This window comes from Giraffa tippelskirchi, chromosome 5 (genome assembly GCF_054371585.1).
Source record: "Giraffa tippelskirchi isolate mGirTip1 chromosome 5, T2T-mGirTip1v1.2.pri, whole genome shotgun sequence".
NCBI lineage: Eukaryota > Metazoa > Chordata > Mammalia > Artiodactyla > Giraffidae > Giraffa > Giraffa tippelskirchi.
In genome coordinates, this window is record NC_137279.1 from 175,028,995 (window position 1) to 175,056,480 (window position 27,486).

The following is a 27,486-nucleotide window of genomic DNA, read 5'->3' on the forward strand; positions in this document are numbered from 1 at the left end:
GGCGTGCTGCAATTCATGCGGTCACAAAGAGTTGGACACGACTGAGCGACTGAACTGAACTGAACTGAACTGAAGTCTAGCGGTACTAAAAGGAAACAACAGCATTGTTGACAAAATCATAATTTGCTGGTAGCATTTGCAGAAAAAAAGCCTTTGCAAATTTCTAAACAACAGTAAACTTTGTTAAGAAATTCCTGTTTTTTAGGTCAAAAAGAGAATGAGGTTAGTAAAATGCCTCAAGTTTGAATAAAATAATGGATTTGAGAATTACTGGAACTACTTGGATATATAAAAACAGGGTGTAGGTTCGGTCATGCTCACAATGATCTCAAGTTCAAATGAACTACTATGACAATACACACTTCACAAGTCACATGCTTTCCCAGGGGCTCTTTTCCTTCAGTAGGTACTGGCAGTAATCATGCTTAATCGTTTTCCAATGTAGGTGCCTAGCTCCAAAGCCAAAACATGGCAAAGGAAGAGAGATGGAATGAATACCTTAAGAAGTTGTGCGGAGAAAATCTCCCCTTTATTCATGGCTCCACTTTTCCTCATGCTTAAGGAAATGGAATATTTAGGGTGCCTGAGTGGGACTCCTTAGGTGAAATGTTTTCAGGTCTGCTAGACCAGCTGGACACCCAGTCTGGGATTTTCTTCAGTGTACCCACATCTTTCTCTCCGGCAATTTCTTCTGATGAGAGCTCCGGTCCCTGCTGCTGTGTTTCCCATCAAACATGATCTCCCCCTCTTCTGGTGGGGAAGGGCTGTTGCAGTGAGAACTGTCTCTTGAACTACTCTGGATTCATGTTGTGCATCCAAAAGAATCTTCTTCATGTCTTCACTGTGGATAGAGGGTGAGGAGGGTACCTGTTCTAGCCCCCCATTTTTCCCATTGTTATAGTCATTGCCATTGTTGCTATTCCTGGGGAGCTGCGCCCAGGAAGTGTTGAGGCTGGCTGGCAGAGGCAGAGACTGTTCACCTTCCACACAGTTGTTATTGTTGTGGGGGAGCGGAGGCTGTTGGGGCAGCTGAAAGAGCTGCAGGAGGATGGGTAGCAACACTATCCTTTGTTTCCTGACTGCTCCTCCCTTGTCTCAGCATCCCCTCCCTTCCCAGATTAGCAACTGTTTGAAAGGCTTGTGTGCCCAGGGTCCTGCTTGCTTCTATGGAGATGATTAAATGAAATAATGTCCACAAACAACTTATCACAATGCACTAAATCTTAACTATTATTTTTTATTATTGTTATGATCATCTGAAGCATTATACATTGAGGCTGTATAGCACAAAGCTTAAGAGTTAAGGATTCAAACAACAATAAACAGATAACTTGTTATGCAAAAAAAAAAAAAAAAAAAAGAGTTAAGGATCTACTTCTGACTGCCACTTAATCGGTCTTCATGTCTGTAAAATGGAGAGAGTAATAGTACCTACTACATAATATCTTCATAAAGATTAAATGAGGTAAATCCTGTAAAGTATTTAGAACAGTGTCTGACACATAAGTGCTCGGTAAATGTTATCTACTATTATCGTTATTTGTCTGTGAGCTCCTTAAAGAAGGATTTATTTATGTTTATTTCAATGGCCCCTACTTGATCCTTATTACCTGGCAGTGTGCTTATATATATGTGACAGGCAGTGGAAAAAAAAAGTGTTCTGTTTATCTATGCAGAGTACAACTATTTGCACATAGTATTTCTTGATACATGCTTGTTGGGTTGAATTGGGGAAGAAGTAAATCATTGGGAGAGTGTTCTTTCAAAAGTATGTTCACATAAATTGAAGTTTGTGTTTATATTTTGCTATTTTGGCGTGAGTTTATGAGTAATTGTAGGCTAAAGGATAAATTTGGGAAGGAGGAAGAAGCTTTTGCAGTGCTTGGGGAGGCAATCTATATACTTGGGTTTGTGGATTTTAGTTCTCTTCTGAACTTTTGAGTTTACAAACAAAAAGCATGTTGGGGACATTATGAAGTCACTGCACATATATTTATTAATAGCTCTGCCTTTGTCGGGAGACTTGGTATTTTGCTGCTTGCATGGCTGTTTTGAGCAATGTGGTTTAAAATTTTCTATGAAATAAAATACAGAATGAATTCATTCTTAGTCCCATTTTACTTTCAGTTGTTATTCAAGATAGAGGATATTTTTCTTTCAGAAATCTAGGATGTTTTTATATTTATTAAACTGTTGTAATATTTATAAACAAGCAGATCTCATTTTAACTTTTTAGATATTTGTATTGTTTTACTAAGAAAAAGTAAAATTTGAACATGAACTTGATTGGTCCTTTTGCTATCATATGTAGTACTATTGACATAATCTAGTGATGGCTGAGGCATGTTTATTCTGCCTTTAGCGATCTTAAAATTGGACTATAAAAGCCATGGGCAGAGAAGAGAAAGCTAGACTGAACCGGCTCTGCTCAGTGTCACCTGATGTGAGCTCTGGTGGTTAATGTCAGTTCAGCTGGGTTTTTCTTATGAGTTTTCATATCTAGGACCCAGTACAACCAGTTTTCCATGATGTAATACCTCTAAAACACGTTTGAACTCCAGGAAGCCTAATTACCCAAGGATATTACTCCTTTTTTTATGGGTCTGGATTCATAGCTCTTTTGGGACTTGGGACTTCTCCTTTTTGGTTATTGGTAATTTTTTCTAGTCCAAGAGAGAGTGTTGGTATCTTTGCTTAATTTGGGAGTAAAATGCAAAGCAGTTCCTTTTAGTGCCACATATTACAGCTTAGTGGAATCTGATGAAGTATGTTCCAGGGCCTTGCCTTCCAAATTTATGTGAGGAAATAAGATAAAAATATATTCAAACTTCTGGAAAAACTTTTTTTTTTTTTTTTTAAGAAAAGTAAACCAATCTAAGTAAGTTTCAAATGCAGACCTTTTAGAAAGCATATTATTATAAAAATCATGCCCACATTCTAATATTTTGCTATAGGTTTATTTCAGGCCTCTTAATTGTTTTTACCAAACTTTGGAGTCAGACATTTTCCCAGAAAGACCAGTACAGATCAGAAAAACTTTTATAATAAGAGCTGTTTTTACTGCTCAAAGTTGGCAGTAGAAGGGCTTGTAAAGCAAACTCGTCAGATTTTCATTGGTTTGCAGATAGATAGTTCTTTATGAATCAAAAATAAAATTATTCTTGATCTACTGGCCTTTTTCATTCATACCGATTGTCACAGATCAAAACATAGGCTTTTGAACCAAATGGATCCAATTTCCAGTACCTTCTCTAGTCTTTGTCAGGTCACTTAAATACTCTAAATCTTATTTTCCTAGATGGTAAAATAGGGGTAATTTCATATCAGGTAGTACCTATAAAACACCTAGCACAGTTTCCAGGTATATTGTAGGTAAGCAGTACAGAGGAATTTTCTTGACAGCTTTGATGCAATGGCTGCATTTCTCTTCCTAGGTCCTGTTATGCAGAATTGAAGAGGTCCCAGTCAAAATAGTAGTGTCAGTGTTTTGTTTTGTTTTTTAGAAGGATAGATGTCTTTTAGACTGTTACCACACCTCTCCCTTATTCTTCTATTTAAATAATAAACTTTTGAGAAGGGATAACATTTAAACTTTAATGTGTAACTCTGAGCTTTATACATGACTGTGAGTTTAATAAATATTTGACCTACTAGAAGTAAATGCCACCAAGGAAAATAACGTTATTATTTTCCTAATGCTTCTTTACAAAGAGTCAAAGCCCAAAGTCTATCTTAGATCTGTGAACATTATAACATAAAATAGTGATCCTTAGATTTTTTTGATTGTTAGTTTTCTAGGACTGCTGTAGCAAATTGCCACAAACCTAATGGCTTAAAATAACACAAAATTATTATCTTACAGATCTTACTGGGCTAAATTCAAAGAGGGCTGTATTCCTTTCTGAAGGCTCTAGGGGAGAATCTATTTTCTTACTTTTTTCAACTTCTAGTGACTGTTTTGCATTCCTTGGCTTGTAGTCCCCTTCCATCGTCAGAGCCTGCAGTGACCTGTCGAGTCTTTTTCATATTGTAGCCCTCTGATATTGACTCTTATGCCTCTCTCTTTCCACCTTTGAAGACCTTTTGTGGTTACACTGCACCCACTTTGCTAATGCAGGATAATCTCCCTAATGTAAAGTCAACTGACTAGCAGCCTTAATTCCATCTGCAGTTTTTTAAATTTATCCTACTTGCCATCTAACATAGTCACAGATTCTAGGGATTAGGACATGGACATCTTTGGATATCTTCTGTCTACCATAGAATCCCATTATGAAAACATTTTTGAGCCCATCCCAGGTGCTGCTATCAACCCATATTAAATATTAGTAAACATTTCTCTTTTTTGTATAAAAAAAAGTAAAAATTTCAATTTTCTTCCCATACTTCAATGAATAATCTCTCTCATTCCCCAGTTTTGAAGACTGCTGACTAATAGTCTTGAAAGATTCTGCCTTGCAATAAGAATTTTAACTTTTAATTGTACTCTAAATATTTACTGAGCACTAATTATGAACAAGGCAGTGTTTGGGGTATATATAGAGAAACAAAACTATAAGGTGTATTTAGTCCAGGTGGGCTAACTTAAAATCTTATTGGCTTAAAAACTGTTTCTTACTCATATTCTAATCCAATGCATGTTGAGTGGAGGTTGAAGGGGGGCTCTTTTTAACCTAGGAGAGGGCCTCAGATTCCTCTATTGGATCTTGTGCATCTGCTGGCAGATGAAGGAAGAAAGTATGGAGGATGCTGCTGCTGCTGCTAAGTCGCTTCAGTCGTGTCCGACTCTGTGCAACCCCATAGACGGCAGCCCACCAGGTTCCCCCGTCCCTGGGATTCTCCAGGCAAGAACACTGGAGTGAGTTGCCATTTTCTTCTCCAATGCATGGAAGTGAAAAGTGAAAGTGAAGTCGCTCAGTTGTGTCTGACTCTTCGGGACCCCATGAACTGCAGCCTACCAGGCTCCTCCATCCATGGGATTTTCCAGGCAAGAGTACTGGAGTAGGTTGCCATTGCCTTCTCCCATGGAGGATAACGTTGAGGTTTTTAATGGGACAGGCCTGAAAATGATATAATCACTTCTATCCCTGTACCACTGGCCAGAACTCAGTGTTATGGTCTTAACCAGTTGGGAAATGTAGCCTACTTCGAGAGGAAAAGGGAAGTTAACAAGTAACCATTCTCTTCTGTACTCTTTTCATCTCTGCCCTCAAGAATCCTCTAATTGAGTAGAAAAGGTGGACATAGCTAAAACGTGTAGAAGGCAAGCCTGGTTAGTGTTACAGTAGAAGTTTAAATGGAGTGATTTGAGTGTATAGGAAAGAGAAAGATTAATTTTGATGAGAAAGATGGACTTATTCCAGCCACAAAATAGAAGTGGGAGAATTCAGGACATATTTAGGAGAAGCTGGTTATATAACTATAGTAAAACATAGAGAATGCAGATGGATGTAATAGATAAAGAAAGAGATTTGGGTCAGATCATTCAGACTCTTGAATAACATGCTAAGGAGTTTGGACTTATATCAGGAGCTCTGAGCTGTCACAACAATTTTTTGAGCCAATAGCTTCTTAAGTGAACAGGTTGTGTCTTACTCATTTTTATATCCTCTTTGGCCACCTCATGTGAAGAGTTGACTCATTGGAAAAGACCCTAATGCTGGGAAGGATTGGGGGCAGGAGGAGAAGGGGATGACAGAGGATGAGATGGCTGGATGGCATCACCAACTCGATGGACATGAGTTTGGGTAAACTCTGGGAGTTGGTGATGGACAGGGAGGCCTGGCGTGCTGCGATTCATGGGGTCGCTAAGAGTCGGACAGGACTGAGCAACTGAACTGAACTGAACTTATAACTATACGGAGAGGTATTATAACATCGTGGTTAAGAGCACAGACTTTGGGAATTGCCTGGTGGTCCAGGGGTTAGGACTCCATGCTTGCACTTCAGGGGCCCTGGATTCAATCCCTGGTAGGGGGAAATAAGATCCCCCAAGCCACATGGTACACCCCCCCACCAAAACAAAAACAAAACCACAGACTTTGGAACCCACTGTTTAGATTTGACTCCTGACTCTACCACTTATTAGCTGTGTGACTTTGGACAAGTTACTTAATTTCTCTGAGCCTCAGTTTCTTCATCAATGTGATTAGGTTAATAAAAGTATTACTTCTTTGGGTTATTATGAGGATTAAATGAATATAACATAAAGTGCTTAGAACAATGCCTAGACGGTAAGCGCTCTTTGAGTTAGTTCTTGTAATTGTTATGATTGTTACTGGTGCCTGGCACGTAGTTGGCACTCAGTAATATTTGAGTGGTCAGAGTTGTGTTTTAAATTATCTAGCAAGTGTTTATATACTGTTGTATGCCACTCAAGAGAATGCTTTAAGAAGCTTATGGTCTCCTAAGGGAAATATAAGGCACATTATAAAACAGTTAAAGGTAGAAAATTATGATGATGTGGCAATGTGGTATAGATAGAGTGCCTTGGTAATTCAGAAGCATGCTAGTTCAGAAATACTTCTACTTAGAGCCAGATTTGTTTTGGGAAAAGGAAATGAGCTTTGGGGCAGAATATAACTCCATGGAAATGAAGGGTGGGGCATTCTAAACAATGCAAACAGTCTAAGGAAAAAAGCTAAGTTATGGAAAAGTGTGGTTATGATACTTTATGGGGAATGGTAAATCATTCTACAGAAAAGACAGGAAAATTAAGTCTCTGGTCAAACTCTAGTTTACCAGTAGTATCACAGTTGGGAGTTTCCTATTATAATCTTAGTAACTTTAGAGTAGTAATCAGCTAGCTGTCTTTGGTCTAGACAGAGCCTTGCTACTCAATATATGCTCCATAGACCAGGCAGCATTAGCATCACCTGGGAGCTTTTTAGAAATTCAAAATTTCAGATCCCCCCTGACTTATAGAATCAAAGTCTGCAGTTTATGTAACTTCTGGGTGATCTGTTTCCATATTAAAATTTAGCAAGCACTGGTCTAAAAGACAATGCAAATGTGTGTGTAATATGAAATTAAAAATAACAAATTTGAGTAATCTGTCACTCACTGTCAAGCATATCCATTAAGAAAATGCCCCCTTTCTGAGCTAAGTAATTTAAGCTTGCATGATTTTGGGTGGTGGTAGTGGAGAATAAGAATCATTCAAAATGTCATTTTTTTTAGATCCTGTCTCTTATCAAAAAAGATTTTTCAGCTTTGGCCACAATTTAGATTTTGATTAAAGTAGCAATAAAAATTTTAGTGAAAACTTACTGTTGATATATTAATTCCTTTTTAGGGGTAAATCACTTCCCTATTAAGGATGAGTAATATTTCCCTTTTAAAAGTATATGCTTTTTATGGCAACTCGAATGATTAGCTCTGCTCAAGCTCTTCTTCCAATAGAAAGCTAATGCCTGTCTCAGCTTGCCAGCTCTTTAACACCATTTTCGATGAGGTGGTGGTGGTGGAAAGGAAATGAGGTTGAGGAGGTCTAGCAGAAAAGTTTCATGTAGAAGTAGAACTGTGCGACACCACTATGATGTGGCGATGTGAGTAGGGGGTGGGGAAGACTGTCACATGAAGCCAGTGCCCGCCTGAACGTGTCCTCTGTGACATCTCTGTGGGTGGGGTGGTGATAGTGATGGTGGGTCTGAGGGGATGGGAAGCAAGGGTAAATCACACTCAAACCAAGTACTTTCAGTTTCTAGAAGACCCTTTTAACTTTAGAATGTAGCCATTGTTTTGCTAATAGAATCCTATCGCCTCCCTTCTGTACAAATATTTGATGAAATAAAATAAATACCTCTTGGTTTTCTAGCCTTGTACCTGCCTCTAAATGTTCTTTCTTATAAAATGAGTTTACGTTGTGAAATTAATTTGGTGATTATTGCCTTTTCATTCAAGAAATACTTGTTTAGCATCTTATGTGCAAAGCATTGTGTGTATATAGAAATAAATTAGATGAGTTCTGTACTCTTAAAAGCCTCCCTTATATTCTAATCTGGAGAAGTCAGAAAGATTAAAAGGAAGAATAGCTAACATTCTCTAGTGCATATTATGTTCTAAGAGCTCAAGTTATTTTAATCCTCATAATAACCATATAGGTTACATAATACCAACATTTCCATTTTGCATGTGGAAAAAACCTGAAATATGGAGAGGTCATCAGTAAGCAGAGCCAGGATTCAAATCCAAGCAGTCAGACTCCACACCTTGGGCCTCTTGACTTATGCTAATGAGCAATCTTGCAAAGATGGATGTTAGCACTTCTGGGAGCCAGGAAGAAAGGAAAGAGTACTATGTTAACTGAAGGCATTCTAAAGATCATTGCAGAGGAAATGAAATTTTAGCTGATCCTAAAAGGATAATTTTCAGTAAGTAAATGAAGTCTTCCAGCTCAGGGAGGAGCTTGAAGTTGTTTCCAGGTCATAAAAATCATTCATGCCCTTCAACAAATCTTTACTGAGATCTTGCTTACTGTATGTAAGATACTGTACTAGGTACTAGAAATGCAGAGACAAATAAAACTCTGAATCTTCCACAGTAAGGAAAGTTACAAAAAGAGTTAACGTGGGCAGAAGGCAGGTTATAATGAGTGTAGAAACAAAGGAAGGTTAAAGATATGTAGATAGTGTATGTAAAGTGAAAAGTGTTAGTCATTCAGCCGTGTCCCGCATGGACTGTAGCCATGAAGATCTCCAGGGGATCTTCCCAACGCAGGGATTGAACCCAGGTCTCCTGCATTGCAGGCAGATTCTTTACCAGCTGAGCCACCAGAGAAGCCCAAGAAATATAAGAGTGGGTAGCCTATCCCTTCTCCAGCGGATCTTCCTGACCCAGGAATCAAACCGGGGTCTCTTGCGTTACAGGCAAATTCTTTACCAGCTGAGCTACGAGGGAAGCCAGATAGTGTAAAGATATGTATGTAAAGTGAAAGTGTTAAGTCACCCAGTTGCGTCCGACTTGACTCTTTGTGACCGCATGGACTGTTAACCGCCAGGCTCCTCTGTCCATGGAATTCTCCAGGCAAGAGTACTGAAGTGGGTTGCCATTTTCTCCTCCAGGGAATCTTCCTGACCCAGGGATTAAACCCCTGTCTCCTGCATTGGAGGCAGATTCTTTACTGTCTTAACTACTAGGGAAGCCCTATAGTGTATATAACCTACTCTTAAAGGTTGGTTACAAATGCAAAGAATGACTTAGGATCATATTTTAGGGAGGGGGGCTTTGTTTTTGTTGTTGTTTTGGTCGCTTAGTCCTGTCCAACTCTTTTGCAACCCCATGGACTGTAGCCCACCAGGCTCTTCCGTCCATGAGATTTTCCGGGCAAGAATACTGGAGTGCCATTAGAAATTTATTTTCTCCTCCAGGAGATCTTCCTGACCCAAGGATCGAACCCACATCTCCACATCTCCTACATTGCAGGCAGATTCTTTACTGTTGAACCACTGGAGAGGGGGCAAGGGAAGCATTTTTTTAAGATGAGTAAATTTAAATATATTTGTAGGATAGAAGCAGAAGAAAGGGAGAAATGGGTGAAGAATAAGGCTCATGGGAAAGTGTGAGCTTCCAAAGATAAGCTGGAACACATCATGGAAAGTTTCAAATGCTGTGGTAAGGAATTTTGACTTTATTCTATAGGCAGAAGGCTTATAAAGAAGGAAATGACAGTAGTTCAGGTTTTGAAAAGGTAACTCTTAATAGTCACATAAGAGATGATATAATTTAGAATCATTAATAATAATAAAATAAAAAACAGCTAACCTTTATTTGATCATAGGCTAGATATTGTACCTGAAATATCCCATTTTATCCTCCTAACAGTCTTTTAAGGTAGTATGAGCAAACTCTTTCAGTAAAGGACTAGATAGTAAATGTTTCAGTCTTTGCAAGCCATACAGTCTCTGTCACAACTATTTAAGTCTACTGTTGTAGCACAAAAGCAGCCCCAGAAAATACCATGGTTATGTTCCAATAAAATTTTATGAAAACAAGTAGTAGGCCTTAGTTGGAAGAGCCTGGTCGGCTGCAGTCCATGGGGTCGCGAAGAGTCGGACACGACTGAGCGACTTAACTTTCCCTTTTCCCTTTCATGCATTGGAGAAGGAAATAGCAACCCACTCCAGTGTTCTTGCCTGGAGAATCCCAGGGATAGGGGAGCCTGGTGGGCTGCCGTCTATGGGGTCACACAGAGTCGGACACGACTGAAGTGACTTAGCAGCAGCAGCAGCAGCAGTGCCCTTTATAGTTTAGAAAGCTATAGTGAAGCTTTTGTATATTACTTACTGTAATATTATAAAATTTTTGTAATAAAAGCTTATTGTATATTATTTACCTCTTTTTGCTATGGTGGGATAATGATAATAGAATCATCCTTAGGCAGAAATACCATGTAATCTCAGGGAAGCATCCTTCCTGTAAGAGGTTTGCTAGATACAGCTATTTATGCACAACAATTTAACTGCATTCTGCAAAACATCCATTTAACTTTTTGTTACAATTGCTTTCCAATAGAATGACCCCTGGAATGAAACTGCTTTGAAAGAGCAGGGACTTTGTTTTATTCACTGTTCTGTCCCTAATGTCTTACACATAGTGGCCACTCAACAAGTAGTTGTTAAATAAATGAATAGAATACTGACTCTCATAATTCTGGTGACTAAGGAACTGTACAAACACTTAACACTGACCTTTTTTAAAGATACCTCTACAGTAAAGAAGATGTGGTATATACACACAATGGAATATTACTCAGCCATAAAAAGAATGAAATAATGCCATTTTCAGTAACGTGAATGGACCTAGATATCATCATACTAAGTGAAGTAAGTCAGACAAAGACAAATATCACATGATATCACTTATATGTGGACTCTTAAAAAATACAAAATGAACTTATCTATAAAATAGAAATGGACTCACAGACATAGAAAACCAACTTACGGTTACCAAAAAGGGAAGGGGAGATAAATTAGGAGTTTGGAATTAATAGATACACACTACCATATGCAAAATAGGTAATCGCCAAGGAGCCACTGTTGAGTACTAGGAACTATGTTCAGTATCTTGTAATAACCTATAATGGAAGAGAATCTGCAAAAGGATATATATATGTATATATACATATATATGTATACATATATGACACTGAATAGAAATAGACCCTCAGACATAGAAAACAATCTTATCGTTACCAAAAGAGAAAGGTGAGAGGGGGATAAATTAGGAGTTTGGGTTTAACATATACACACTACTATGTATAAAATATATATATAAAATAGGTAACCAAGAATGACCTACTATATAGCCATGGAACTATACTCAATATATTGTAATAACCTATAAGGGAAAAGAATCTGAAAAAGAATATATATATAACTGAATCACTTTGCTGTACACCTGAAGTGAATATAATATTGTAAATCAACTGTCCTTCAATAAAAACATTCAGTTCAGTTCAGTTCAGTCGCTCAGTCGTGTCTGACTCTTTGCGACCCCATGAACCACAGCATGCCAGGCCTCCCTGTCCATCACCAACTCCCTGAGTCCACCCAAACCCATGTCCATTGAGTCAGTGATGCCATCCAGCCATCTCATCCTCTGTCGTCCCCTTCTCCTCCTGCCCTCAATCTTCCCCAGCATCAGGGTCTTTTCCAATGAGTCAGCTCTTCGCATCAGGTGGCCAAAGGATTGTAGTTTCAGCTTCAACATCAGTCCTTCCAATGAACACCCAGGAATGATCTCCTTTAGGATGGACTGGTTGGATCTCCTTGCAGTCCAAGGGATTCTCAAGAGTCTTACGAAAAAAATAATAAAATGTCTTTAATAAGGAAAAAAAAAGATACCTCTAAGACTTCAGCTCCCCCAGATTGATTGTTTTCTCGTTTATCTCGCCCGGATTTCCTTTGTTCTAGTACAGCTTCCTCTCTTTTACCCAACTGGTTTCTGATGTTAAACTGAAGCTGTCAGATGCTGTATCTGCAAAGACACTATGCCATGCCGCCCAGAAACATTCAGCATTCCAGATTCAGTCTTCCAGCACTCTGTGTTACTTATGTTAAATATTCTTTAGACTTTTACCTGTCCTACATTCCTCACCTCATTCTCTTCCATATTAGGTAGTGAGTTTCACAGTAAAGAAACTGACCGGTGAATGGAGTTGTTTCATTTAGTCTTTCCAACAACCTTACGTTGTGGACACTAGTATCCTGTGAGAGGGAAACTAATGCTTGCCTAGTAACAAGTGGAGATGGGATTTGAACCTACACCCTCTAACTTCAGAGCTCTTTTTTAAATCGATATCTAGGTTGTCAATTATCTTCTTTCTGTACTTTTAGTTTTTTTAGTTAGTTATTTTTGGCTGTGCTGGGGCTTCATTGCTGTGTGTGGACTTTCTCTAGTTGCAGCGACAGGGGCTGCTCTTGGTTGTGGTGTGCAAGCTTCTCATTGTGGTGGCTTCTCTTGTTGCAGAGCACAAGTTCTAGGTGTGCTGGGCTTCAGTAGTTGCAGCATGTGGGCTCAGTAGTTGGGGCTTGTGGGTACTAAAGTGTGTGGGCTTCAGTAGTTGTGGCACATGGCATGTGGAATCTTCCTGAATCAGGGATCCAGCTCATGTCCCCTGCATCGGCAGGTGGATTCTTACCCACTGTACCACCAGGGAAGTCCCAGACCTCTTTTATTTTTTCTTCCCAGACCTCTTTTAACTACTCTATTATTTCACTTCCTTTTTATTCCTAAGGCTGTTTATTCCCAAGAGGTAAGTTTTAACCTGTCATAGAAACCTGCATCTTATTTTCAGTACTACCTAGATATTTCCTTGGGTTTTTTTCCTTTCTCAAGTCCCCACCATGTCTCTGGATGCCCTTAGAGAAAACCAGTGGTCTAGATAACACCTCTTGGAGAAACTGTGAAATTTTCACATTAGTAATTTTGGTTAGAGCAGCATGTCTTTAAAATCGCTGTGATGTTACAGCTGACCAGGCTTTCTCCCTCACTCAGTTGCTTTTCACTCAGCAATTATGCACTGAGTAAACAAACTATTTGCTAGGCACTGTTAGGTGCTATGACCTGGACTCTGCCTTCGTAGCACTTTATGGTCCTTTCGAGCACAGTTACTGCTGTGCCTTCACTATCCCTTTATTCAAGTTCTTCCCTTTTCTTTTCTCTTCTAAACTAGAGCTTACTTGGGCCCTGTGGATATTGTTAATGAGACTTTTTTCTTGACAACCTAAGCCCTGAGTGTCACTGGCTTTATGTCATTTATCTTCTGTCACTTAATGATTATCATCAGTCATAATAATTGATCTGTGATTTTTGTTTAAAAATTATTTTTACCTAAAAATGTAAGCTGATGGTTGAAGAAACTTCAAATATAACATAAGTATGTGCACTAAAAAATAAAAATCACCCTTTACCCCCTCAGTACAATTTATTATTAATGCTTCTAGATACTTTCTATTAATATATAAAATTTTTTTACACAAATGGTATTTTAAAGCTTGACATTTTCATTTAGCAGTATATTTTGTGTATATTGTCATGTCAGTGTGTAAGGATTACTTCATTCTTTTTAATGCCTGTATAGTATTCTAATCTATGAATTATACTGTAAATATTTAACAAGTCTTTTATTTGATGGGTATTTAGATTCACATACAGTGGTGAAGTAGATGTCCTTTTATGTGAATTTTTGCTCACCCACATTGAGTATACTTGTAAGATAAATTTCTAGAAGTGGATTGTTGGAGTAATGAAAATTTTTGCTAGATATGATCAGTTAATTACCCTTTGAAAAAGTTGTACTGAGAACTCAGCAGTATTTCCTATTCTTGTTTCCTTTCCTTCTGGACAACACTGAGCATTATCATTCTTTTCTGGGGGCTGGGGAGTGCTGCCCTGATGGGCTTGCATTCCTAAGCAGTATCCTAGTTCCCTAACCAAGGATTGAACCTGCACCCTCTGCAGTGAGAGCAGAGTCCTAACCACTGGATCCATCTCGAGGAATTCTCCCAATCATTATCATTCTTAATCTTCATTCACTGATAGATTTAAAAAGTAATAGCTCCTTGTTTTAGTATACATTTCTCTAATTATGAAGGAGAGCACATTTTTATATGATTAGCTCTTTATTCTTATTTTTCTGTGGATTTTTACATTTTTTTTAATGTACATACTTTTTGCTTATTTTTCTATTGGGTTCTAAAATTACATATTTAGAAGAGTTCTTTTTATGTTAAGGAAGTTAACTCTCTGTCCTCTGGTAAATGTGGGTATTCCCAACCCCAGTTCATTGATTGTAAATTACAGACCTTCATATTGGGTAGTTCAGCCTACTTACTTTTTAGATGAGGAAACTGAGGAAGCCATAGGGTTAGTGACCTTTTTGTGTGTGTGAGCATGTAGACAGATAATGGCCAAGCTAAACCAGTATGAAGCTGGAACCAGTTTCGTTGGTTCCAGCTTGGTGCTTGCTCATTATACCATGCTGTTTTTAAAGGCTTGCTCCCCTCCCTTTTCCACCAATGCTTTTTACCACTGGGTCTTGCCACAGCCAGATATTTCATAATAAACTTAGAATTTACAAGAGTGGTATTAAAGTTTGAGAAGCTACAGTGTTATTCAGGACAGTAGACTTTACAGGTGTTGGACTGTCTCTAATGCATGCACATCTACACTAGTTATGTTCATGTCCTTTTCATTTGTTTAAAGAAAAATCTGTTTTGTTTTGTAGGTTCATGGGTGTGTGTGTACATCAAGGACAGTTGCATGCACTCACAGAGGTAAGACTTCAATAAGCATGTTGAAGTAACTTCTTTGCCTTAGTTTCAGCGTTTATGGTTCCACTCTAATTGTTACTCGCATACATGTGTAAAATATGTATTCATTTATGTTTATGCAAAAAGGGCATTGTTAACAAAGCTTTCTTCTGTAGCCTTGGGACAGTTAGCCATATCTCTTAATACTCTTGGATTCCCTGATAATTCTTGGTGAGTACTCTGGGAATGAGTCAGGGAGGCCTGGTGTGCTGCAGTTCATGGGGTCGCAAAGAGTTGGACACAACTGAGCAGCTGAACTGAACTGGGAATGAGTGCTCAAATATTATATTGGTTGTTGCTGCCTGGATGACCCCCTCCTAAACTAAGGGATGATGTCACTTGGCTGCGTGCTGTATCATGGCAACATATTCCCAGACTATTAAGAAATGTGTGGGGTCCTGATCTAAAATTCCACTATTGCTCCTCTAGTTTCCTTATTGGAGAAAAGTACTCCTTGTACAGTTTACATCTCTATTCTCATTTCATTTTCAGTCTCTTCTAGGCAGGTAAATATGTAGTGGTCACTACTTAGCCTCTGAGGACCAGGGAATCCCCTCTCAAACAAATGCTTCCCAAATTCAGGTACTAGGTTACCAGCTTCATAATTTGCTTGGGTCGCTTCTTAGGAATCTGGATTCCTAGAATACTCTAGGTTTAGTAGGTTTTCATAAGCCTCCTAGGTATTCTTCAAAACTTTTCAGATTCTATGTTCTAGAATGATTTCACATTTCTCCTTGAGAAGCACCAGAATACAAAGTGAAGAATTTAAGAAGGAAAATTGTTCAACAGAATTTGCAAGAGCATTGGTTTCCTACTGGCTTGGTACCTGGTATTAATCCTTAATATATTACCAAGGAGGGTCCCATGTGCCTCACTCAGTGTCTTTTTTCTCAGTTACTGAGAACACCAGAATGTGGAATGTGTATAGCTATGTCCTGCCTCTTATATGGAAGGCCAAAGAAAGTAAGTTAGTGAGGTAGTGAAGAGCATGGGTTCTGTAGTATTGATTGCCATATCTCAGTATTCTTGGATTCCCTAATAACTAATTGAATCTCCCTGTGCTGCAATGTTTCCATTTGTAAGACAGGAATAATAATAGTAGTACCTATCCCAAGGAATCTAGATAGAGAAGAAGACTATGCTGCTGCTAAGTCGCTTCAGTCGTGTCTGACTCTGTGTGACCCCATAGACGGCAGCTCACCAGGCTCCACCGTCCCTAGTATTCTCCAGGCAAGAATACTGGAGTGGGTTGCCATTTCCTTCTCCAGTGCATGAAAGGGAAGAGTGAAAGTGAAGTGGCTCCGTTGTGTCCAACTCTTAGCAACCCCATGGACTGTAGCCTACCAGGCTCCTCCATCCATGGGATTTTCCACGCAAGAGTACTGGAGTGGGGTGCCATTGCCTTCTCCGGAAGAGGACTATAGCTGAGTGCTAAAGTACTTGAATTTTTAAAGTTTGATGGGAAAGGCAGATTAAGGAATAGCTAGGGAAATAGGAAGAAAACCAGGAGTGTGTTGGCCTGGAATGGAAAGGAAGGGGCTTCAAGGAGGAAGAAGTAATTATGTAGTTGTGGCAAATGCTGTTGGTAAGATTATGACCACAGTGATACTGTGAGGATGTAAAATGCTTATTTAATATAGTAACTGGCATACAGTAATTGCTTAATACATTTTAACTATTATAGCATTAACAGTGACCAGTCCCTCTTGAACTTCTCGAATTGTCAATAGTTTTCATTTAGTACTTAATTCTGTACTGCTGTTTATGTCATTAAATTTTTAAAACCTTTTACAAAGTATAAAGAAAAGCACACATATGGAAAATGTGTATCTCATTAGGTTTTCACAAAAGAACACACCCATAACCAGCATCCTGAACCAAGAAATATTTTCTGTGTATTTCTTTTCTCAGAAGTGAGTATATATATTCCTCAAAGACAAAACTCCTCTCAAGCCCTCTATCCACCAGAGCTCTGACACTAATCATAAACACTTGTAAAAGTATTTGTTGCACTCCCTGTTTATATCATTGTTTTCTGAAATGTGAGTTCATTGGAAGGGCTTGTGTGTTGGTTTTACTGACAAATAAGAATATGCTTTAAAACCTGTGATCATGCCTCAAATTTAAAAGTGGATGTAGTAGAAAGGGCAGAAATGAATCATTGTAGTGCAACATTCTTTTGGCCATGTTGCACTTAAATAATATTTCCTGTTGATTAGTAGCTTGTTTATAGTCATATGCAAGATGCAGTAAGTGCTTTGTGAGTGTATTTCTGTATAATTAATGAGATATTGATACAACTTATCATACTAATAATCTTTATTATGATATTAATAGGCCAAAGGTCATGAAGCCCAAATATCCAAATGTTCTTCTTTGTTTTCATAAGGGGATCAATAAAGGCCATCATGGCATAGATTTCCAGAGACTCCTAGGTTTAATGGCCTAATAATTTGACTTGACAGCACAGCTGTTGGTTTCACTAAAGATCATAAAGATAAATTACTAATAACATCAAGCACACTGCTTAGAACTTGGATGATAGTAAATATTTCTTGGTTGGTGGAATGCCTGTCCTCCACAGTAATGTGAGCACCATTCCTTATTTCTCTCAAAATAGTTTGTCAGTAATTACAGTAGAGAAGCATAGCTCTTATTGATGCCTATAAAGTATTGATATTATTAAGAAGAATGTTTCTCACATACAATGGTGATCCAGACTTTTCTGGGCCTCAGCCATTTCTACAAGTGTTCATTGTAATTGTAGACATTAATTGAACTTGGAACAGTCAGACATTTACGAGTGTTTTTTTAAACTACTTATGGTCAGCATAGACTTCTAAGTTTTTAAGCAAATTAGTATTTGTTAAAGAGAAAGCAGTTTGATGAAAGATCAGGCACTTTCGAGTTTAATGAGTTGAATTAAGAATCCAAAAGTATGTTTTTGACTCAAAAGACCTAACCTTGTCTTTCATTGAGTCATGAGTATCAAGGAAGTGGAAATCTTTGGTTTTTAAAGACAGAAATATAACCCTATGGTCAGTTAGCTATTGCTGTGTAATATTCAACCACAAAACCATGCAACAATAAACATTTATTTCACATACCTCTGGAGGTTCTGCTAAGCTGAACTGGGCCCAGTGGCCCAGTTGGGCAGTTTTGCTGCTCTCTCTCTTGCTCATTCATCTGTCTGCAGGTCTGCTGGTGGTCTGCTCTAGGGTGAGCTTTGTGTGGGCACTTTGCTTCAGCTGCTTCTCATTGTCTTCTGGGACCGGTGGGCTAACTTGGACATGTCTTTCTTAAGATGATACCAGAATAGCAAGAGTGTGTCAGCACATTTGTACAAGTGCTTTTCATGACTCTGCTTATGTTCAAGTTTGGTTGGCTAATATCCGATTGGACAAAGCAAGTCACATGCCTGAATCCACACTGGGAGCATACTGCAAAGTTCTTTGTGTCAAAGAACATTGGTTCAGTAAGGGGTGAAGAACTGGAACCTTTGTTGCAATATCTCATATCCTATAAACATCCCAGTTAGCACATCATAATTATTAGTCTTTTCTACCCTACTTGAGGGTAAAGACTTGCTCTCATTTTAAAAATCATAACTACTAGTTATTAAGCACCCACTGTGGGCTGAGTGGTATGCTTGGTGCTTTATATATTAGCTATAATTCTCACAATTCTGTAGTTCTATTTCTTCTTTTTTATAGATGAGACAACTAAGGCTTAGAGAAATTAAGTGACTTCCTCAAAGTAGGATTTGGATTTAGGTTCATCTGACCTCAAAGTCTGTACTCTTTTCATTACAACATGCTGTCCTTAGTTCACTTATGTATTCCCCATAGTCCTGAGCATAGGTTCTTGTATGTGTAACACATGTAGTATTTGTAGAATTCATTTCTGACTAATTTTGTATATTTTGGGTTATTTGGGAAAGCTGATTTCTGGTTATTGGATATATTAGAATGTATTTGGGTGCAAGTAACAGAAAATAGTTAAATGGCCTTAAACAACAAAAGGACTCATATAAACTGAAATTCTAGCAGCTTATTAGGTTAGAACTTGGTTAATTCAGCAGCTAAATAGATGTTATCCAGAGACCCCCTCCTCTCCCCATTTCTTTGTTTTATGCTTACATTGTCAGCTTCATCCTAAGGTAGGCACTCATTCATAATCAAAAAGTAGCTGCCACCAACTTACATGCTGTTTTCTATTCCATATTCAGGTTGGGGGGATGTCAAAGAACGAGGAGAGAGAGATGCTTACAGACAGATTACATGTCATCTCATAATGGTTTTTATGGTTTGTTTTTGTTTGGGGATATTTTTTGTTTTTTACTTTGTTAAGAAAAGCACAAGGAGGGAAATATCCTCATATCAAGCAGTTTGGGGAACTTCTTTTTTGGGGGAGACCTCGTTTTACAGAACCTTTTAGTGCCTAGAAGATTGGGAATTTGGTGGATGAGCTGAGTATAAGGTTGTGGGGTAGGGGCCTCAAGTGACAATACTCTGGTCAAGGGAGTCAGCAAAAGAATTGATAGGACGTTTTGGGGTCTTTCTTACCATTTCTGCAATGGAAAAACTATTCTTTTTTCTACTGTGGCAATAAGAGCCACTTGGCTATAAACAGGGGGCTTCCCTGGTGGCTCAGTGATAAAGAATCTGCCTGCAGTGCAGGAGATATAGATTGAATCCCTGGGTTTGGAAGATCCTCTGGAATAGCAGCCCATTTCAGTATTTTTGCCTGGAGAGTCCCCTAGACAGAGGAGCCTGGCAGGCTATAGTCTATGGTGTCGCAAAGAGTTGACACGACTGAAGTGACTGAACATGGCATGGCAGCTATAAACAGAGCAATTGCTTGGCCTCTTTACAGCAAAGTCACCTCAGCCAGTCAGATACTTGGTACTGAAAGAAATGCTCTTCACTCATGAGGGAATGGCTGAAGAGAATTTTTAATTCACAAAGCCCTCATCCTCTTCTCACTCACCATTTCCACCCCCTTCCCCACCTTCTTTATTAAAGAAGAGTTACTTTGGACATTCCTTGTTTATGTGGGTTGATATGTGTTGTTTCTGAGTCAGTTTCTGTCAGACCTCTGAGTAGCCTTATATAATCAGAGAGCTTACAATGAAAGGAAACTCTGTGGGTTCAGTAACCAAACTCATGCATTATTTATAAAAACGAGCAGCCAGACCCCGATTCCAGTTTCTTGGTGTGCTGTGATATTGCCATTGGTTTTGCCTACTGCTTTTCTTATTTTTGTGTGACCCAGTACAGAGTATTCTGGTCTAACTTACCTTGAGCCAAATGCAAAGTTGTCGGGTGCCTGCCTTGAGTTAACTTGGGCAACATAGCTATGCCCTCTATCTTTCAAGCATATGGCTGCTTTTCTTGTCCCTGGTCTGCCTTTGTTTCAGTTTGATATGTTGCTACATAAGTAATCTTCATGAGGCATACTTTGATAATGTGATGCTTCTGTTTAAAAACTTCTGTTTAGTATTCTAGACTTTCTCTAATCGGATTTCAGAATTCAAATTGCTCCCTTTAGTTAGGTGGGTCTTTTTGCTATCTTCTACATGTGCTGGCCTTAGATATGCCTTCCAGGACCTGAGATGCCTTGTCTCTCTTCTCCCTTCCACTTTCCAAGTTATGTCAAATTCTAAGTTCTCTAGTGAAGGTCAGTCTCTTAAATAGGGTCTGTATAATGATACCCTGTGTGGCTGCGTCCATAGTACATGTAGAAGCTGCATTAACTCCAGTGGAAAGAGCCAGCAGTCAAAAATAGTGTGAAACATTACATCTCAAGTCCTTTCACAATTAGAAGTTTATTCCATTTATACTTGTAAAAATAGCTAAAGCATTCCTATGAATACATGTTGGCGTCTTCTTTACTTCTGAAAAAAAATGCAGCTTTTATTTAACTTTTTGGTTTGGTCATTTAGTAATTTTAAAAATCTCTAAATAAATTGTGGTACATGTTTTCTGCTCTTATTTTTAGTAACTCCCTAAGACATTTGAGAAACAAGAATTTGAGGTTGGCAGCCTAACCTACAAATAATAGAAGAGTTCATTTAATTTACTTTTTTCTTAAAGAAGTTTCCCCCTGACTTGCTAGCATGCCTCTAGCTCATTTAGTTATTAAAGAAAAAAACTTACTGGCTCTCAATATGTGTCTTGCACTATTCCAGGTACTGGGAATATAGTGTAGTATTAGTTGCTCAGTCGTGTCCAACTCTTTAAGACCCCATGGACTATAGCCTGCCAGGCTCCTCTGTACATGGGATTTCTGAGGCAAGAATACTGGAGTGGGTTGCCATTTCCTTTTCCAGGGGATCTTTCCGACTCAGGGATCGAACCCAGGGATCGAACCCAGGTCTCCTGCATTGCAGGCAGATTCTTTACCATTTAGCTACAGGGAAGACTGTAGAATATAATAATGAACAAATGATGATCTCTGCCCTCATGGAAATTACATTGTAATCATCAGGGGTGGGAGAGGAGTTAGACTAAACAAGAAAACAAGTTGTATATATGATGTTATGTGCTCTGGGGTTTGCAGTTTTGAATGTGTGGATAGAGAAGATATCACAGAAGAGATAAAAATTAAGGAGGTAATGGAACTAGTTATGTGAATATCTGGGGGAAAAGTGTTCTAGGCAGTGGAAACAGCAAGTGTGAAGATATGGAGGGAGAAATGCCTGGTGCTGGGTGTGGTCAAAGAACTCTGAAGACGGTGATGTGCCTGCAGCAGAAGGAATAAAAAGAATAGTAGTAGACGGAAGTCAGAGAAGAAACATGGGCCAGAGCCTGCCAAGTGCCTTATAGACCATTGTAAGAGTTCCTGTTTTACTCAGGATGAATTGAGAAGTCTTTGGAGGTTTTTGAGTAGAATTACGACATGAAGTAATTACCTTACCTTTTAACAGGATCACCCTGGCAACTGTGTGGTGAATAGACTGAAAAGGAGGCAAAGGTGAAGGCAGAAAGACTAGTTAAGAGAGACTATTGCAACAGAGTCCGTGCAATAAATAGAGACTATGCAAAAAAGATGAGAGGTAATAGTAACTTGGACCAGAATGGTAGCAATGAACCTTGAGATTTTAGATCTATTTTGAAAGTAGAGAAAACAAACTTTCCAGATACACTGGGTGAGGGATGTGAGAAGATGAAATAATTCAAGGATAACTGAAGTTTTTGGCCTGAACATCTGAAAGATAGAGTTTCTGTTAATGGAGATGGGAAGACTTCAGGAGGTACAAGATGGAAGATAATCAAGAGGCCAGATTTGAACAGACTGAGTTTGAGATATTTACTGAACATCCAAGTGGAGATAACTTCATAAAGATCAGGATTTCAAGGAGTGCTCTGAATGGTACCTTCCTTGTACAGATCCTGTTTATCAGCTTTTTCACTGGAAAACATTTTATTGATTTAGAAGGAGGCAGTTTTCAACTGCTTGTATTACTTTCTGAGTAATAATAATGAAAATCATTAAGCTGTTTTTCTTATTTCAGTGTGCCAGGTCCTACTAAGCCTCTCCTTTGGGGTGGGGGGATACATTTGCATACAATCCCATGGAATATGTGGTATTTTCCCATTTTACAGGTGAGAAATCTGAGGCTCAAAAAGAAGTTAATTTACCTGAAGTCTGTTAGCTAAGTACTGAAGCTGGGATTGAGTCAAGTTCTACCTGACTATAATCCTGTTTACTCAACTTCAAGCTCATGGCTGAACCAGTAAGGAGTCTGCCTGCAATGCAGGAGACCTGGGTTCGATCCCTGGGTTGGGAAGATCCCCTGGAGAAGGAAATGGCAACCCACTCCAGTATTCTTGCCTGGAAAATCCCACGGACAGAGGAGCCTGACAGGCTAGAGTTCATGGGATTGCAAAGAGTCAGACACGAAGGAGCGACTTCACTTCACTTCACTTCACTTCACTTTAGCTCCTTAATCCTGGCTATTTTGTTCACTGTTGAATCTCACATAACTGGCATGCAATAAATATTTGTTGGGTGAATGGATAAATAGATGAATGTTGGACACTGCTTCCCAACACTTGAACTTCCAGCCATTAAACTGTTAGCCACAGACATCTGCCTCTTTCAGGGTTGTTTTGGGCAACTGATGAATCTTTTCAGTGGTTAATAATGATAGGACAGAGGATTCACAAAATGCTTCAGGAGACTTCTAGCTAATCTTTCTTTTAATCCTCTCCATGACTGTGAAACTAGTGTGGCATTTGAATTCATAGAACCCCTTGTGAGTTTAGGCTAAACCTGTTTCTAACAGAAATTTTGACAAATATGTTTTTCTTAATTTGGTAGGTGGTATCATTCATCAGAGTTGGATCTGTGTTGACTCGAGAGTTTCTCCTACTTCGGATTCTGTAGCAAATAGGACAATGGTGGCAGGATGTACCTCTCACACATTCTTACTCCTTTAGGGCATTTCAGCATTCCTACACTTGATACCTACTCACTGGCTCTACTCTGTGCTTCCTTGCTGTTTATGTTGGTCTTCTCTTGTTATCACAGTCACCATTGCTTATATAGTAGGTTCTTAGATCGATGATTTCCAAAATGAATCATAAGCTTTTCTTCCTCAACATGCTCATTTTAGTACACTTCGCCTTCTCATAGTAATTGCTTGTGTCTGTATCCTATTCAACAAATAATTATTAAGGAGACACTTTGTGTTTAGTGGGCTAGTTTAGATGAACTTCCAAAAGGAGAAGCTGCTCTGTGAAGGTGGCAGAACAATTGTCTAAAGCCTTCTGTAGTACTTGGCACCAGTAGCTCCTTAATAAATGTTTATTAAATTAATTAATAACTTGTAAAAGTATTAGTATAGTGCTTAGCTTTCCTAAAACTAGAGTTCTCTTTCCCTTCCTCCTTGACCTCTCCCATTTTTTACATCTTACCAATCATCACGTCCTGACCATTTTGCCTCCTTTCTATCTTGAATCCATTCACCTCAGGCGAGTTCCTTCTGCTATCATCATCTTTTGCCACACCTTCTAAACTACTCTCCCTATCAGTCTTGTTCCTTGCCTTGCATCCATATTGTCCATATTGCCAGCCAGAGTTCCTGTTAAAATACAAATCTATTTCTTAACCAACTGAGCAATTTTTAAATGTACAATTCAATAGTTAGTATTAAATATGTTTATATTGTTGTGCAACAGGTTTTTGGATCTTTTTCATCTTGCAAAACTGAAATTCTGTACTGTTAAACAACTCCCTATTTCCGTCTTCCTCCTCCCTGGTAACCACTATTCTGTTTTCTGTTTCTATGATTTTGATTACTTATGTACCTCAAAAAAGTGGAATCACTCAGTAGTTTCTTTCTGTGACTGGCTCATTTTCTTAGCTTAATGTCCTAAAGGTTCACCCATGTTGTAACATGTGACAGGATTTCCGTCCTTTTTAAATCTGAATAATATTCCATCACAAGTATATACATACTATATTTTACTTACCTATTCATCCACCTGTGGAAATTTGGGTTGCTTCCACCTGTTAGCTATTGTGAACAATACTGCTTTTAATAAAGGTGTGCATATGTCTCTTAGAGACCCGTTTTCAATTTTTTTGGATGTATACCAAGAAGCAGAATTGCTAAATGATATAATAGTTCTATTTTTAGCTTTTTTAGGAACCACCATATTGTTTTCCATAGTTATTGTACCATTTTACAATCCTACCAATAGTGAACAAGGGTTCTAGTTTCTGTACATCCTTGTCAATGCTTACTGTTTTCTTTCTTTCTTTTTTTGAATAGTTGCATTCTAATGGGTGTGAGGTGATAACTCACTGTGGTTTTGACTTGCATTTCTCCATTTCTCATTTGTTGCAGAGACTGTCCTTTTCCCTTTGATATATATGAGGGTTTATTTCTGGGCTTTCTATCCTGTTCCTTTAGTCTATATGTCTGTCTTTATGCCAACACCACAATGTTTAATGCAAACCTAATTTTGTTTTTCCTTTCATAAATCCTTTTATGGATCCTCATTGCCCTCAGAGTAAAGTCAGAATGTCTAATCCTGGTCCTCATCATCTCTGTGTCCTCACTACTTGTTTTTCTCTGATCTGTTGATTCTTGTCTCAGTTGTATACTGCAGCTGTACTGAACCGCTTTCTCCTTCAGTTCCACAAATGAGATGTGACCTTTTCCACCTTTGGGTCTCTGCTCCAGCTGTCCCTCTGCCCAGAACACAATCTTTCTGTCTCCCATTGGCCTGGCCAAATCCTATTTAACCTTTAGGACTCAGCTTAGATATAACTTTCTCTGGGAAGTATTTTCTAATCTCCCAAGATTAGTTAGACATCCCTCCTTATGCTTCCATAATACCATAGTATTTATCATTGACTTTAATTTACTCTTTGCTTGTGTATGTAGCAAAGTAATCTTACATGCTAGCAAAGTAATGCTCAAAATTCTCCAAGCTAGGGTTCAGTAGTATGTGAACCAAGAAATCTCAGATGTTCAAGCTGGATTTAGAAAAGGCAGAAGAACCAGAGATCAAATTGCCAACATCCGTTGGATCATAGAAAAAACAAGAGAATTCCAGAAAAGCATCTACTTCTGCTTCATTGACTACGCCAAAGCCTTTGACTGTGTGGATCAGAGCAAATTGTGGAAAATTCTTAAAGAGATGGAAATACCAGACCACCTTTCCTGCCTCCTGAGAAATCTGTATGCAGGTCAAGAAGCAGTAATTAGAACCGGACATGGACCAACAGACTGGTTCCAAATCGGGAAAGGAGTAGGTCAAGGCTGTATATTGTCACCCTGTTTATTTAACTTCTATGCAGAGTGTATCATGCGAAATGCTCGGCTGGATGAAGCACAAGCTGGAATCAAGATTGCCAGGAGAAATATCAATAACCTCAGATACACAGATGATACCACCCTTATGGAGAAAGTGAAGAGGAAGTAAAGAGCCTCTTGATGAAAGTGAAAGAGGAGAGTGAAAAAGCTGACTTAAAATTCAACATTCAAAACACGAAGATCATGGCATCAGGTCTCATCACTTCATGGCAAATAGATGGGGAAACAATGGAAACAGTGACTAACTTTATTTTTTTGGGCTCCAAAATCACTGCAGATGGTGACTTCAGCCGTGAAATTAAAAGACGCTTGCTCCTTGGAAGAAAAGCTATGACCAACCTAGACAGCATATTAAAAAGCAGAGACATTACTTTGCCAACAAAAGTCCATCTAGTCAAAGCTATGGTTTTTCCAGTGGTCATGTATGGATGTGAGAGCTGGACCATAAAGAAAACTGTGAGTGAAAGTCGCTCAGTCATGTTCGATTCTTTGTGACCCCATGGACTATACAGTCCGTGGAATTCTCCAGGCCAGAATACTGGAATGGGTAGCCTTTCCCTTCTCCAGCGGATGTTCCCAACCCAGGGGTGGAACCCAGGTCTACCACATTGCAGGCGGAGTCTTTACCAACTGAGCTATCAGGGAAGCCCGAAGCAAGCTGAGCACTGAGGAATTTATGCTTTTGAACTGTGGTGTTGGAGAAGACTCTTGCGAGTCCCTTGGACTGCAAGGAGATCAAACTGGCCAATCCTAGAAGAAATGAGTCCTGAATAGTCATTGGAAGGATGATGCTGAAGCTGAAGCTCTAATACTTTGGCCAGCGAATGTGAAGAACTGAAAAGAACTTAGAAAAGACTCTGATGCTGGGAAAGATTGAAGGGGGTGACAGAGGATGAGATGGTTGTGATGGCATCACTGACTCGATGGACATGAGTTTGAGCAAGCTCCGGGAGTTGGTGATGGACAGGGAAGTCTGGCATGCTGCAGTCATGGGGTTGCAAAGAGTCAGACATGACTGTGCAACTAAACTGAACTGACTTTGTATGTAGATTATAAATTCCTTGAGGTCAGGGTCTGTTTTGTTTGCATTGGCCTCCATTGGTTCCTTCATAGTGCCTGACAATGATAGCTGCTTATCATATTTGTTGATTGGTTGAATGAATAAAAAATCAGTGGCATTTTCTGGCTCAAAAGTATTCTGTGATTTCCTCATCGATTACAGTATATTTTGTGACCTTAGTGGCTTATCAGAATTGCTTAGGAACTTTTTACAAAGAACAGATGTCCGGACCTTACACAAGGCCTATTGAGTTAAAGTCTTGGGTGAGGCCCAGGCATCTGTATTTGAAAATAAATCAATAAGGCACCATAGGTTATCTGGTGCACAGCTAGGGTTAAAACATGGAACTCAAAATAAACTCTTAGGCTGGTATCCAGTCCTCTCTTCTCTAGCATCATCCTGCCTGTTTTCTTCTAGTTCTCTTCCTCTTTAACAAGTACTCTATAATTCAGGCAAACTGGGTTTTACGTGTTTACTAAATGCAGTGTGTGTTTTCCTGCCTCCTTATTCGTATTATTTCTTCCACCCAGAATACACTCTTTCCTTTTATCCTATAGACATCTTCCGCCTCTTCAAAACTTGGTTCAAAGGCCACTTATTTCTGCATAAAACCTTTCCTGATTGTTTCCCTGCCATTGCTACACCTTCCTACCTCTCACTTAGGTAGTCAAAATGTTTCCCTCCGTTGATCTTCTTCTACAGGTTTTTTTTTTTTTTTGGTACCTCTCTTATTACACATTTCACCATGTATTAAAGTTATTTTTGCTTTAGTTTCCTTGTAG

The 27,486-nt window shown here is 38.9% G+C and overlaps 1 protein-coding gene and 1 pseudogene across 5 annotated transcripts in view; one reads left to right on the plus strand and one right to left on the minus strand.

Annotated features, from left to right (window-relative positions):
- The window catches only part of TESK2 (testis associated actin remodelling kinase 2), a 141,747-nt gene that overhangs the window by 86,955 nt on the left and 27,306 nt on the right, over positions 1-27,486 (plus strand). For 3 of the 5 annotated variants that reach the window (XM_081488651.1, XM_081488652.1, XM_081488653.1), the window contains one exon: positions 14,729-14,777. The exons of the other annotated variants lie outside the window; for them this stretch is intronic. In XM_081488651.1, coding sequence (XP_081344777.1) covers positions 14,729-14,777 — 49 coding nt within the window. The remainder of the gene's footprint in view (positions 1-14,728; positions 14,778-27,486) is intronic. 5 annotated transcript variants of the gene reach the window in all.
- On the minus strand, positions 371-3,989 carry LOC145507918 (BCL2/adenovirus E1B 19 kDa protein-interacting protein 3-like pseudogene; annotated as a pseudogene).